The sequence below is a fragment of the Acomys russatus genome, chromosome 2 (assembly GCF_903995435.1).
Source record: "Acomys russatus chromosome 2, mAcoRus1.1, whole genome shotgun sequence".
NCBI lineage: Eukaryota > Metazoa > Chordata > Mammalia > Rodentia > Muridae > Acomys > Acomys russatus.
The window spans coordinates 20576250-20589556 of NC_067138.1; the positions used below are offsets into that span (position 1 = coordinate 20576250).

General features: G+C 45.8%; 1 protein-coding gene and 1 non-coding gene across 3 annotated transcripts in view; both read left to right on the plus strand.

The window, feature by feature from the left end:
* Nucleotides 1–3370, plus strand: part of Slco5a1 (solute carrier organic anion transporter family member 5A1) — a 114146-nt gene extending 110776 nt beyond the window's left edge. Inside the window, exon 8 of one of the 2 annotated variants that reach the window (XM_051158979.1) lies at nt 1765–3370. In XM_051158979.1, coding sequence (XP_051014936.1) covers nt 1765–2225 — 461 coding nt within the window. In that variant the 3' untranslated portion in view covers nt 2226–3370. The remainder of the gene's footprint in view (nt 1–1764) is intronic. The other variant, XM_051158973.1, reaches the window with a different exon arrangement.
* A 5858-nt stretch (nt 3371–9228) lies between these two features.
* On the plus strand, nt 9229–9361 carry LOC127207795 (small nucleolar RNA SNORA17). The gene has a single exon (XR_007833002.1). It is a non-coding gene; the product is annotated as a small nucleolar RNA SNORA17 (small nucleolar RNA).
* Nucleotides 9362–13307: the final 3946 nt, after the last annotated feature.

The window sequence follows — 13307 nt, forward strand, 5'->3', positions numbered from 1 at the left end:
CTAAAAACACAAGCTGAGTCTTGGTGGTAGAATCTGAGATGTTTGTGGTTTAGAGAACACTTCCTCTTTTTTTTTTTTTTTTTTTTTTTTTTTTAATTTGAACTAAAAGTTCAATTAAAAGTTCCTTGGACAAAACAAACAAACAAAAAAAAAAATGGATTTTTAGATTAGTTTCTTTTTGACTCTGAATACAAATGTGTACAAATTTGCCCAGAGGTTTATACCGTAAGGAAGCAAAAATCACGAAACTTGTAATGAGTTTGTTATCCTTCCTTTGAGGTCTCTTGTTTGACATGAATGCGAGAGAAACTGGGGTGCACTTCCCTTGTGATACTCTGAGCTTCTTACCGCTTTAGAGTGATATTATTGGATTGGTTGAAGTGTACACCTGTAGACATTGCTGAGGCAAAGGTCTTAAAATACAAAAAAAGGAAGGTCAGAGAGATACACAGAGGCTTCCCACACCACCAAGGAAAGCCCCGTGTGTGGGTGTAAGCAGAAAGGAGGAAAAGTGTTCTGGAGCTCAGCACTGCATGAGCCTGGGGACCCTGGTGGGGAGCACCCTGAAGCTGCCAGGAGCACTCGCTTCCTCATCAGTTTTGACATTCCTTCAGCTGCCTTCCTCAAGCTTACATTCCCTTAGGTGGCAGTGCTCCATTTTCTTCAGCTGCTGTTTCCCTTGACTAGTCAGTACCATCGTCCATGGGACAAGGGGGGAAAACTAGTTTGCTTTTAATTCACTTTTAATCCTTAAATGGCACCTTCCTCTCTCCAGAGGCATTTGCACTCCCTAGAATTCCCTTGGCAGCCGGCGTGGGTTGCTGAGGTCAAAGCTGAGTACTTTCAATAATGTCCAGCAAGAAAAAGCCCCTGGTGTGGCTTGTCTTTTGGTGCTAACAAGACTTGGAAGGTTTTTTTTTTTTTTTTTAAAGATTCTCTTGTTAAAAGCATCCTGGTTAAAGAGGATTCGGATACAATTGTACACAGTTAATTGTGTTTTTTGCCATAAACTAAAAGATGCTACAATTGATGTTGTTTGGGGATTTTGCATTTATTTATTTATTGTTGACTTGGGTCATGCTATGTGTGTGGCAGTCACTGGCCTCGAATTCCCTAAGTACCTACTTAGGGTGATGCTCTGCCTTCTCTTTGCCAGTGTTGAGATTACAGGTGTGCACCATTTGCCTGACTAAAAAAGATATTTTCAGGTGACAGGAATTTGTCCATTAAAGTGATTATTGAGTTGAAAATGAGAGAGAAAAAAAAACCCCTTATTTTGGCTCTGTTCTTTTCTGAAGGGAGCTGGGTTCTTTGACATGACCAGGCTCCAGGGTCAGAGGGTTCTTTCCGGTCTCATGGCCCTTTACCTTCCCTGTCTTTCTGTCCTGTTCCAACCTGAATTAAGAGGAACAAGATCCACTTTTAAGTTGGAGAGGATTTTGTCTGGGCATTTTTGGCAACTCTACTGAAGTCTCACTGTGAAAACTTTATTAAAAGTGCCCAGTGTAAGAACTCAGTACCGACAGAAAGCAGTAGCCATTTTTATTAGCCTAAAATGCACTAAGACATGCCAAGTGGAAGATGCTAAGTCTCTGTGGTTCATTTTCGTAAGTAGATTGCGATTAGATGAAAAATGTCTTTAAGAAGATTGAAATAAGCCAAAATCTTTCTCTTGGCATTAGGCAAACAAGCACCTTGCTGATTACAAATCTGTTTTCTCTGTGTGCTATATCTTCGTGTTTCTCTTTCTCCCCCTGCCTGCAGCTTACATTCCTACTCCGATTTACTTTGGGGCTGTGATTGACACCACCTGTATGCTCTGGCAGCAGGAGTGTGGAGTGCAGGGCTCTTGCTGGGAGTACAACGTGACATCATTTCGCTTTGTCTACTTCGGTCTGGCGGCCGGCCTCAAATTTGTCGGCTTTATTTTTATTTTCCTGGCCTGGTACTCCATCAAATACAAAGAGGATGAACTGCAGAGGCGGAGGCGCAGAGACTTGCCACTGAGCACTGTGAGTGAGCTAGTGGGTCAGCCCAACAAAGCTGAGAAATATGCCCGGACTACATCATGCCCCGCCTTCAGCACCCAGGGGGAATTCCATGAAGAAACTGTCCTGCAAAAGGGATTCCCAGGCACCACACAGACATATCCTGGACCTTTCTCTGAAGCAATAAGTTCCTCTGCAGACCCTGGGCTGGACGAGAGCCCTGATGCTGCTCTGTAGTGTCCCTCTTGAAGCCTGGAAAAGGAAGACGACTTGCTTTGTTGGTTGGCTTGAGAAACACCTGTGCCTTCTTTTTCTTTTTGTAAACCTCCTCAGACACAATCCTCAAACCAACAAAACTCAGTCTACACAGCCACTGTTGGCTGAGGGCTGGATACCTCAACAAGACTGAGAGCCTTTCCCCTCTTTTCTCCAGGGAGGAGCTTACTTAGATCCGTTGTCACTTCTGCTAGGTTCATTTCGTGCCCACGCTGCTCCCCTGTAGGCGCCCGAGGCCCATAGCTAACCACGGGGAAAGGCTAGGACCACACATATCACTAGCATACGCTGCACACAGAGGTGAGGTGACCTCGGCTGGCTCTGCGTTTGCCAAGTCAGGGGTTTCAGACGCGAACACCTACTGTGAGATCTGCTGCAAAGCACAATTGAATTCGCCTCAACTATGCAATCTGATTGGAGATATGAAAGTGTGGTATGCCCCTTTGGCTTTTAGAGAGTAAAGCAGATACGATTTTGAGAAATGCAAGCTGAATGTTCCCGGAAGCACTGTTCATACATAGCATTTTAAGCCATAGCAGACTTATCAATCAGGCAGAACATGTCAAATGCTTCAGAGAACTGTGTACCACAACGAAGTGAATGACTACAGGATTTCGTAAGACGTATTTTCTCTTAGTCTGTTCACTCCAGATCAAGAGTCTGCTGAGTATATAAACTGCAGTATTCTTTCATACGGGGCTTTAATACTAGTGTGCTAAACAATATGGCTAGAAACTGTAATTTGAGATCCATAATATAAGGAAGGAAATGACGGCTTTCTCATCTGAAGAAATGGCTGTCAAAACTCTTTCAACTCTTAAGGGCCCACTAAAAGAAGCTACAAGTTCCTACTACCTTGACATTCAAAGTAGTTGGTAAAGAAATTCCCAAGGTAAGATTGAGTCCCAGCTGGGGAATTTCACTTATATCTTCAACATACTGGCAAATCTCTATTGATTTTTTTTTTCTGTGTAGAAAATGGCCATGGTTGCTTCAGTCAGGAAAGCTGTATGTGGGATATGAAAATCACTACCTAGGAGATGGTAGATTTGTCAGCTGAACACAGAATGTGATCATCCTTTAAGTATTTAGAATGATAAAACAAACTAGCTTACCATACTGGATTCTGCTTTCTCGGAGGCTTGTGTCATTTCAGGGTGCCCTTGTGTCCCTGCTTTTACATTCTTCCTGCAGGGATTCTGAGAGCTCCCTTCCTAAAGGCACCATGGGTCCATTGGGTCAGCATCATCCCTTGGCTTAGGCACTACTCAGGATGCCTTCTGTCTGATTCTTAGGATAGAGGCCCCTTGACAGCCTTTGTGCCCTGACACCTGGCAACTCATGGGATCTGGCTGCACCAGACCAAAAGGTTCGATAGGCCATGCAGTTGAAGTCTCTCTGTCAGGAGCTCCTTTATGTAAGGGGAACTCCGGAAGTGTTTCCTCATCTGGAAGAGAGAGATCGCTGGCAGAACAGGCCATGATTCAGACACCTACGTTCTTAGCAGGCCACCCCGGTGGAGTCGTGGGACTGTTCCTGGATATAGGTTGGTTTCCTGTCTATGTAGGAAGGCCCCTCTTCAAGGAGATTTTCTGGGTGCATGCAGTGTGTGGAGGAGGCATCACCACTAGACTGGGTCGTGTCCATAAGAGACAGAGCTAGCACTCAGGCGGCAGTAACTGCTTTGACTCCTGGACTTGGCTGTCATGGAGGTGGGGGCCATGCTTAGCTATGAAAGACTGTGAGTGCTGTGTGTCAGATTTTGTCCAGCATAACATATATGAGAGGTTTTCATAAAGTAGTGCAGATTAGCCCAGGGTGTACTCTAGGGGCTCAGTGTCCCTGGTTGCCCTCTGTGGGGATCGTAATCCTTTAGAAGGGATAGTTTCCTTTGGTGTTGATGCTAAGCTGTGTAGGCTGTGCAGAGGTGGCACTTTCTTAGTTTTTTTTTTTTTGTTTGTTTTTTGTTTTTCTGTGACGATTAGGATATTTTACTGAAAGACTTCCGGTGGAGTTGGTCCTGCTTTGGTACTAAGATTGATGGACCCACCAGGGGTAATTAGAAAGCCTCTGGTCCCTTTCTCTACCTTGAGTTCAGTTGAGCAGTTGCTGACTGGGCACTAGTGTATGCGTTCATACCACTCACTGAACCAGTGAAGTCCTTTGGGATGCTGAGGCCAGAGCTCAAAGACAATGGCCTGGGATGAGCGCTACAGTATGTGAATAGTAGTTTTCAATATTATGAATAGCAGGTGTATCATTCGTGTGCTGGTGTTGACTGTAGAGTAAGTAGTGAAAAGCATGAGAGAATGGCGTTCTGGGCTGGGTAACAATTAAGGATTGCTCTCCACATGTTTTTGGTTTGGATAGCATCATCAGAATCTTGCATAGCCAGCGAGTGACCATTTTGTAGGTAGCACCATTCAATTGTACATAGCGAAGAGGCCTTCTGTTTCTAGTAAACTGGTTTGTGTTACTTGTAGTCACAGCTCCTGGCAGACAGTTTGCTTTCTGTGCATAGGCTCTGAATGATTTGTTTTGACAAAAGGACAAGTTGTTCTTGGATCATCTCTGTAAATTAATGTGTTGTTTGGCTTTAATATGCAAATGTAATACCCAGCTCATTGATTTAGAAACTCCCAAGGGCTGAGGGAGAAGGGTGTTGGAGAACATTCTTTTGATTTTCTTACTTACTCTGGTGTTCTTGTTCCTTGAAGGTGGAGTTAACATGTGAAAACACTCAAAGTCATTTGGAACACATGGGGGATGGGGAGAGAGGAGCAAGTGAGGAGACAGATTGGCATTTGCTGTGTGACAATTTGCAGAGTAGTTTCCCAGCCTTTGGCACCCGTTGCCTTTCTTCGTTTAAGGACGTGCCAACATATTTTTCTCCAGTGGTGGCGGATTGAGCTTTGGACCTTGCATACCACCTTAAGCACATGTTCTCACCTGAGTGGCACCCAGCCTTCCCTAGAGTGGATTTTTGTATGTTGGTTTGTTTGTGTTTTAAACAGATTTGGATCTGAGGCTCATAAGGTTTTAAGGTTAATTATTTAGGATGGTGCAGAGGAACAGCCACAGGGGTTGAAACAAGTCCTTCAAGTTGTCCACTTTTTGCAATACCTAATATAGTCATAGTCAAAAAAAGGCAAAATGTCCACTGTAAAATGGGTTAGCACATATCACTTTGGATGCATTCTTGTTTTTAAAGAATAGGGACATTCTTGAAAATAGAGACATTTCCTGTGTAAACAGGAAAAAGCATAGCACATACCTGTGGGAGCTGTCCCCACTTCATTTTTAGCTAGATTTTTCCAACTAAATTTTATTTATGTAGCCAAGTAGAATATTAAAATAGTTTATTATAACTTACCTCAAATGTTTATTTATAGGTTGAGTTTAATTGAGAACACATCCAGTTTTGGTATTAATTAGGGCCTTAGCAGAATTTCCTGAAGTGAAATTTTATGGGGAAAAAAGGGTTAGCTCTGATTGGTTGTATTCTTTAATTTTTTTTCTACTGTCAGTAGACAAGTGTTGAACTTGTAGACAACTGTCAGTTTTCAGATTTGTAATGAAACTAAAGAACACAGGAGATAAACACCAAGCCTGCAACCCCATCTGCCACCCCAAGTGGCTGTGACAGTAAACTGCACTCAGGGAAGCCAGCATCTGCCAGAGCTATTAGAGCAGGCCTCCGCAGGGTCTCAGAAATCCTGTTTCACCAACCATCCAAAATTGCTGTTCATTCTGCAATTGCAGATCACAGTCTTTAGTGAACTTATAGCCAGAACGTGTCTTTTTTGTTTGTTTGTTTGTTTTGCTTTCTGAGGCTGCTTTGTAGAACCCTGTGTGCCCCCAAGAAACAGCAGCAGCACAGCATAGAGGGACCCAAAGCCCCCATGGGAACTCCTCCATTGAGCTCTGTAGAAGGCGAGTGCTTGCCTAGGGTGCTAGCTGATAATACCTTGTGACTGTGTGTATGTGTGTGTGCACGCGCGGTGCTTGTGTGTCCTAGAGTGCAGAATGTAAAGATAATTGCTCTGCATAGGTGCATGCTGGGTATTCTAAGTAGCAGTTAAAAACCAGACACTGTAACCCCCAGAATCTTTTGGAAGCCATACTCACTAAATCTGTCCTCCAGACTTGTGGGTAGTCTTCCCATGTCTGTGTTTTCTTTTCCACAGTAGGGAAGGGAGTGGCTGACAGGAAGGCTAGTAGCCTGGCGCACTTTGTCATTTTTCTCTTCTCTCATCTCATCTTTACTGGTAGTCCGTATCTACTGTATGGTCTAAAGCAAAGAAGATGCTTTGCCTGACCGAGACTTCCTATTGCATTGCAACCAGATTTGTGTTTGTGTGAAGAGGTTTAATTTACGCACTTCCTTTTTACTCAGCCTTAAGGAGGGTCAAATATGACCAGCAGCTTGCTTTCCTGCTGTTGGCTTTGGCAATGTTAAGAATAAAATGCCCTGGTGCTAAAGTATTTGTTGATGCATGTTCCTCTCTGAATTCAGTGTTTCAGTGACAAGGGGCTGCATGTGCATCGTGTTTGGAAACCTGGGGATTTTCCCAGACAGCAAGCCCCTTGACTCTCATTTTCACAGTCCAGAAACTATGCTGCAAAAAATGAGAAGTGAATAGGAGAATACTTTTCTATGGAAAAGTCAGTGCTTTTTATATGTAGTTTAGAAAGAATAAACAAATGCTAAAAATAATTTCAGAGAGATAAAGAAAAACATATTTAGATAATCTTATATCTTCTCCAGAGAGCTTCAAGCCCTGTGAGCTGTTTTTAAGCATTGGGGTTTGATGCCATCATCTTTTCTGGCCATCTACTATACATGTCGAAAGTGAAGAAGCAAATGTTACTGAAAACTTAACTAATGGTAAGGATGTGTTAAATTAAACTAAGGGGTAAGACTTGACAGTGGGCATTTTTTTCTTAAAATATATACCTCTACCCCAACCCCAGGTGTTAATCTAGAAGCATGAAGCCCAAGGCCAGCCTTTAACTCTAGTGTAAGGAAATGTGAAACTGTGTCAAACTGGCATTAGGATATCTGTGGATGTGTGTGTGTGTGTGTGTGTGTGTGGATGTGTGTGTGTGTGCGTGTGTGCACATGTGCACACATCTGTCTCTCTGTCCGCTGTGTGTCTGAGTGTCTCTTTGTAGAGGCATGTTTATGATGAAAAGCTTCTTTGAGTTATTACGTAGAGTTTGATTTTGTGGTTTTTAGAACCAATATTTATTTGGAGACCTGTTATGGTAACATAATGTAAGGGGTATATTAGGACTTATTTCTTTATGTTTAATGAAACTTATTGTCAAAGGAATAATAAACCTGGGTTTACAACATCATGAATACTTGACCATTGAAAATTAAGGGGAAAAAATTGAAAAAATAAAGCGTGTTGAATTGAAATGAGGTTGTCTCTAGGTTTCTTGCTGCTTGACATGAAATAATGACATCAGAGTGACCCACAAACCAGCTCCTGGCTGAACTGCTGACTGGATCTAGAAGCAGAATGAAGAAATGTGTGGAAAGTACTGTGACTACAGTTAAAGAGCCCACTGCAGCATATTTTTCATGAACTTCCTAAGAGAAATGATAATTTGTTCACATTCAAAACAGACTTTTAGACCACAGAACTCTTTCCTCAGTGTGACTCCATAGACAATCCTTACCCATTCCTTTCCATGGTGTCACAGCACACACTTCTAATTCTTATTGTCCCTGCAAGTCCAGGTGGCTGGGCCATGCAGAGTCCCCGAGGGATGGAGGGACAGAGACCCCACCTTCTGCACCACGAGGAACTTTTACTGCTGTTCTTAGTTGCTGGGTTAAGGCAAGAGGAGGCCGAAGGACACCTCACCTGAAAGTGACATGCGTCACTGGCCCAAATTAGTCCCATGGCTTAGTCTAACTTATTCGCCTCCAGAAAAGAAGGTGGAAGCAAAGGCCAACATTTTCTGCCTGTTGTTACCACAGAGTTGGCTGTGCTGAGCGGTTCCCAAAGGTACCCCGCTCTTCTGCAGAAGGTTAGAAGCTGTGACTCGTGCCCCTTGAGCATCCTCTCTTCATCCTCCCCTGCATCACACCCCTCCCAGCCTCTCTGCATCCCTATCATCCCTATTTGATGCTCTACTTTTTTTTTTTTTTTAACCAGCTCAAACCCTCCAGCTTCCTCAGACGAGTGACAGCACGTGCTAGTTGTCTCAGCATCTGACACACGATTACACTTAACACCCTGCCCTCCAGGTCCAGTTGGATCCTGGCCTTAGATGCCTCTCCTGACGTACAAGCGTTTTCCAGATGCACAGGCACTGGAGACTCCTGGGTGAGAGGCATAAGGGGGTGAACAAGAAATAGCGGCATGAGTCATGGACTGAGGCCCAGAGGGGATATATTTAGTCTGCTTTAAGCACTCTTTCTGGAAAGAAGACGATTGTTCCATTTCAAATCCCACCCCGACCCCCCTCATGGCACACGGAAAGGGTCAGAATGGTCCGAGTGCATGCGTGGCTGGTGTGTGAGTGAGTATACGTGTGGCTGGGAAGGTCCTTCTCCTTCCTGCCATTGCACATTCGCCAGGAAAACCATTCCTACACAAACGAATGATGCTGCCTCACTTGAAAGCTAGTAAATGTGAACTGGGGACCAAGCATTTTGTCTTCTACTGGGTTTCCGAGCCCACATACCAGGGGACTTGCCAAACTCTCAGGTTCAGAATCTGTACCTTTCTTCTCCCCTCCCTCGCAGGCACAACAAAGCTGGTTCAAGGACTGAGTGGAACCAGTTCAAGTCTAGATTTTAACAGCTGTTCAAAATGGCCATGGGATGTGCAGAGTGAAGCAATCGATCCCTCCCCAATTGCTTACATTTTCTGTAACCTGAATACACACACACACACACACACACACACACACACACACACACACACACATGCTTTAAGCAATGAGCACTGCCCCTAGAGACATTGCAGGTGTGGCTGCTGTGTCATGTGTGTCAGTAGGTGCCAGAGAGGAGAGAGGCTATGTCTATGCTGTGTTCTTAGATGTTCTCAGAACATCCGAAAGATTAGTAGCTTAAAACTCCCTGGAAAAAAGTGTGCCTGAGATGACCACCAGTCTGGCTCAGCATCAGCCTGTACAGAGTCCCAGGGCAGGGAGCAAGCCAGAGACTAAAAGAACCCTATCTGGGACCATGGGTCTTGGGCAGGAGTAACCCCAAGACAGACACCCCTCACATGGGGCCGTTAGGGCATGGAGCAGGTCTGAGGCCATTAGAGCAGGCCTGGGTGGGGAGCATGTCTGAGATGAACATCAGATGGGTGCTACAAGGCTCAGACAGGAAGCTAGCCTGAGATGACCACCAATCTGGTGCTGTGCAGGCCTTGGAGGAGAGACCATGCCCAAGATAATCCCTGCCTGATGCCATAATGCACGAGTTGCTTGTAGTTATCCTGGGACCACTCCTGAGATGACCCTAGACACTCAGAGACCCTGAGCAGCACTGAGAGAGCAAGGACACGGTGGAGAAATGGAAGAGAATGAGAAACAGGAGGATGTGTGCACAATGAAGAGAGGCAGAACTGGAGACTCAAGGGGAGCGAGGACCAGCCTGGTGTGAGTGGTGGTGATGCCACCTGGGACCGTGGTGGGGTCCTGGCCTGTGCTGTCACTGGGGTCTGGGTTTGTGGCCTTGCAGCAGCAGGGGTCTATTACCACCAAAGGCCAAGTGTACATCCCTGATCTGGTCTGCTGCCCAGGAACATGTTGATGTCTGAGGATTGTGCAGAACTGGCCCCACTCTGTCACCTGGGTACTGTGAAAGAGCTGGCCCTGGGGGTGTGAGGGTGGAGTTGACACTGCCCTTAGCCAGCTGCAGTACTCTGGAGAGAGGGCCACATGTTGTGGGAGTTGTGGGTGAGCGGGTCCTGAGAATATGAGTCTGAGAGCTGGCCCTACCCTTCATCTCCTCTGCTGTGGCATGGACAAGGGAGAGATACGGCACCCCTAGCCCCCTTGAAAATCTTTGGCAGGTGAGAAACCTGGCCCTGGGATTGTGAGAGCAGGAGAGCTGGTCCTGCCCATCTTTACTGCAGCATTTGGAATAAGAGACCCTGCACCTGGCCTGGGCAGCACAGTAGGGCTGACTCTGATGACAGTAGTCCAGGTGAGTGGGCTTGAGGGTGTGAGCTTGGGAGAGGTAGCTCTGTAGCTTGACTGCCCTGAGCAACAGCCTGGGCTAGGGAGAGATACCCTCCCCCACCCTTACCTCTTGCTGCCTATAGTAGGCCAGGTGCGAGCACAGCTGGTCCTGCCTCTCACCTGATGCAGCACTTGGGAGAGCAGGCCCTGCACCCTTGCCTGGGCAGCACAGTAGAGCTGACCCTAGTGGTGGTGTATGTGGTGGTGATGTGTGTGTGTGTGTGTGTGTGTGTGTGTGTGTGTGTAGGTGAGTCAGCTCCATGGATGTGAGCCCAGGAGAGCTGGCACTGCAACTTGTCTGCAGTGTGGTGTCACAGATGAGGGAGAGATGCCCTCCCCCTCCCCCATCCCTTGCTACCTATGGGAGGCAGGAGAGCTGGTCATGTCACTGATCGTCACCTTACCTGGGTAGCAGGATAGAGTTGCCTCTGGTTGAGGGGTTACTGGTGAGCTGGCCTTGAGGATATGAGTTCGGGAGAGCCAATGGTCTGATCAGCTAAGATACCTCTCAGGCCACATCCAGGCCTTGGAACTGGCCCACTCCAACATAAATCCCATCTATGAACTACTGGAGTGCTTGAGGGGGCCAGATCCCAAACTACAGGATCTCCCGTGACATGGGGCAACAACAGGATACCCAGGAGGCATCCTGGTGAGGTTCCAACATTGATAGAGAACTCAGAGGCCTTGTATCAGACCAACAAGTCATCGCAAGGAGCAGGTGCAAGCAAAGAAAGAGGTGTGGACAAAAGGGTGCACCGTGGGACACACTGTGATACGACTACAGCTTCCACAGCAGGATTCCTCGCCCCCTCTGTTCACGGGGAGGTTGCAAAGGTAGAGGGCAGGTACAAGGGGAAGGGTGAGATGAATGGGATTGGCGTCATGATGTGAAATTCACAAAGAACCAATAATAAAAATAAAAATAAAAGAAAGTAAAAAAAAAAATAAAGAGACAAAGAAGATAGAAAGAAAGGAAGAAAACAAAGAAAGGAGTTATAGATTTTGGTAACTTTTCATTTCCTTGTTTTAACTCCAGATTCAGGGTTTTAGGAGTTACTGAAAAAGCATATAGCTTCTTTTGTTATTTGTAAAATTGCCAATGAACTAGAGATGGTCTCTATGGATTCAGCTAAAGAAACACTTTTAATTACACAGTCATACTTCACCTTAGATTTTAAATGCCAGCGTTTAACTCACTTTCAATTTATGATAGCAACACAACACAGTAGAGAGCTAAAACTGCACTTTTGCTGCTGGAATGACTGAGATCTTAAGCACTGGGGAAGGGGCAGACTTGTCTGGGATTAAGAAAAAAAAAACTTTGCACTGGATGGAAACAAAGTGCCACCTAGTGTTCATTATGAAAAGCGCAAGCTTCACTTGTATGCTGACTTGAAAGGATGAGGACCTTTTCTTCTACTGAGAGCTACCAGAATCTAACTGGTTCAGCTCAGTCTTTGAATGGGTACGTGGGGCTGGGAGCTGGAGGGAGGATACAGATCCAGAACATGAGAGCTTGGGAACTCTCCTGGGAGGAGGGCTAGGAAACTCAGTAGAAAGCAATATTTTTGGTCATAGTTCACATACTAGGTGGAAAACCCTGAGTTTCCTGCCTCTCTGATGTCTCCACTCCCTGACTACAAAAGTCTGATTTTTAAGAGTTGTTCTCTCCACCTGCTTTGCATATTGTCTTGAGGGCCCAAGTTACTGTGCTGGCCAAGTCCTCTGCAGCACAGTGTAGGGAAAGGCCAGCTCACTAGAACAGTGAGCAAGGCTGGGTATCTCTTCAGCATGGGCATGGGCTGGGAGTTGGGAGAAGCCATGGCTAGGCCTTAGAAGACTACTGTCACTTCTAACAGCAGCGTTGTGGACCACAAGGCCACAAAAACCCAGGGTGGAGCACATGACGCTTTGCTTGGGGAGTTTTCTTGCCATCCAAGGATGTGTGGTCTACAAAAATAAGCTTTGGAAATACCTGACAAGATTCGGCTCCATTGAGAAACTGAACAGTAGCCAAACCCCCATCCCTGCCCACTCCCCGTTTTAGAAAAGACCAAAATGGCCTGAGGTATAGTTTGAGAGTGGGACTGGGTTTTTGACCCAGATGCCAACGTCTGCCTGTTCAACTGTGTTGACAGCTATCAGGGATAGTAACAGCTGACATGGTGCTTTGAATTGTCACAGGCGCTCCGAAGAGAATCCTGCTCTCTCCCCTAGTGAGTCTGGAAAAAGAAAGCACACAGGCTGAGTAGCTGCCATTGCTAAGCCAAAGGCTTTGCTTATTTCTGGAAAGAGATGTCTTAGAGAGGCTTATGGGAGTTTCCTAAACTCACACAAATTATAAACATTGGAGATTTTTTTGTTTGTTTCCTAAGAAGTACCCCTCAAACTCACTGTGAAGTTGAGGGAGACCTTGAACTTTGGCTCTTCCTGACTCCACCTCCAAGTGTTTTGATCTTGGGTACTCACAGCCACATCGCCTGTGCAGCAGGAGAGATCCTCAGCAGCAGAGTTTGTGCACGTCAGCCACGCATCCTGTCACCTGAGCTGCAGCCTCAGAACAGTTGAGGTCTCCTTAAATGTCATGATCACTTTTTTCTCCTTACCAGATGGGGCTTTATCAAATGGACTCCTACTTTGGGTTTTCCCTTCCCCGAGCATGTGAATGTATGCTGTGAATGCTTGTATGATGGACAAGCACCTGTTTTCATGGAAGAATCACAGGACGGCTGGCTCTTTTCTTCTTCTAAGTCCATGGCATGCAGGGAATGGCCTATGAAGGTCAGCAAGGTCCCCAGGGCAGGCAATCTCTAACGGCCCTTAGAT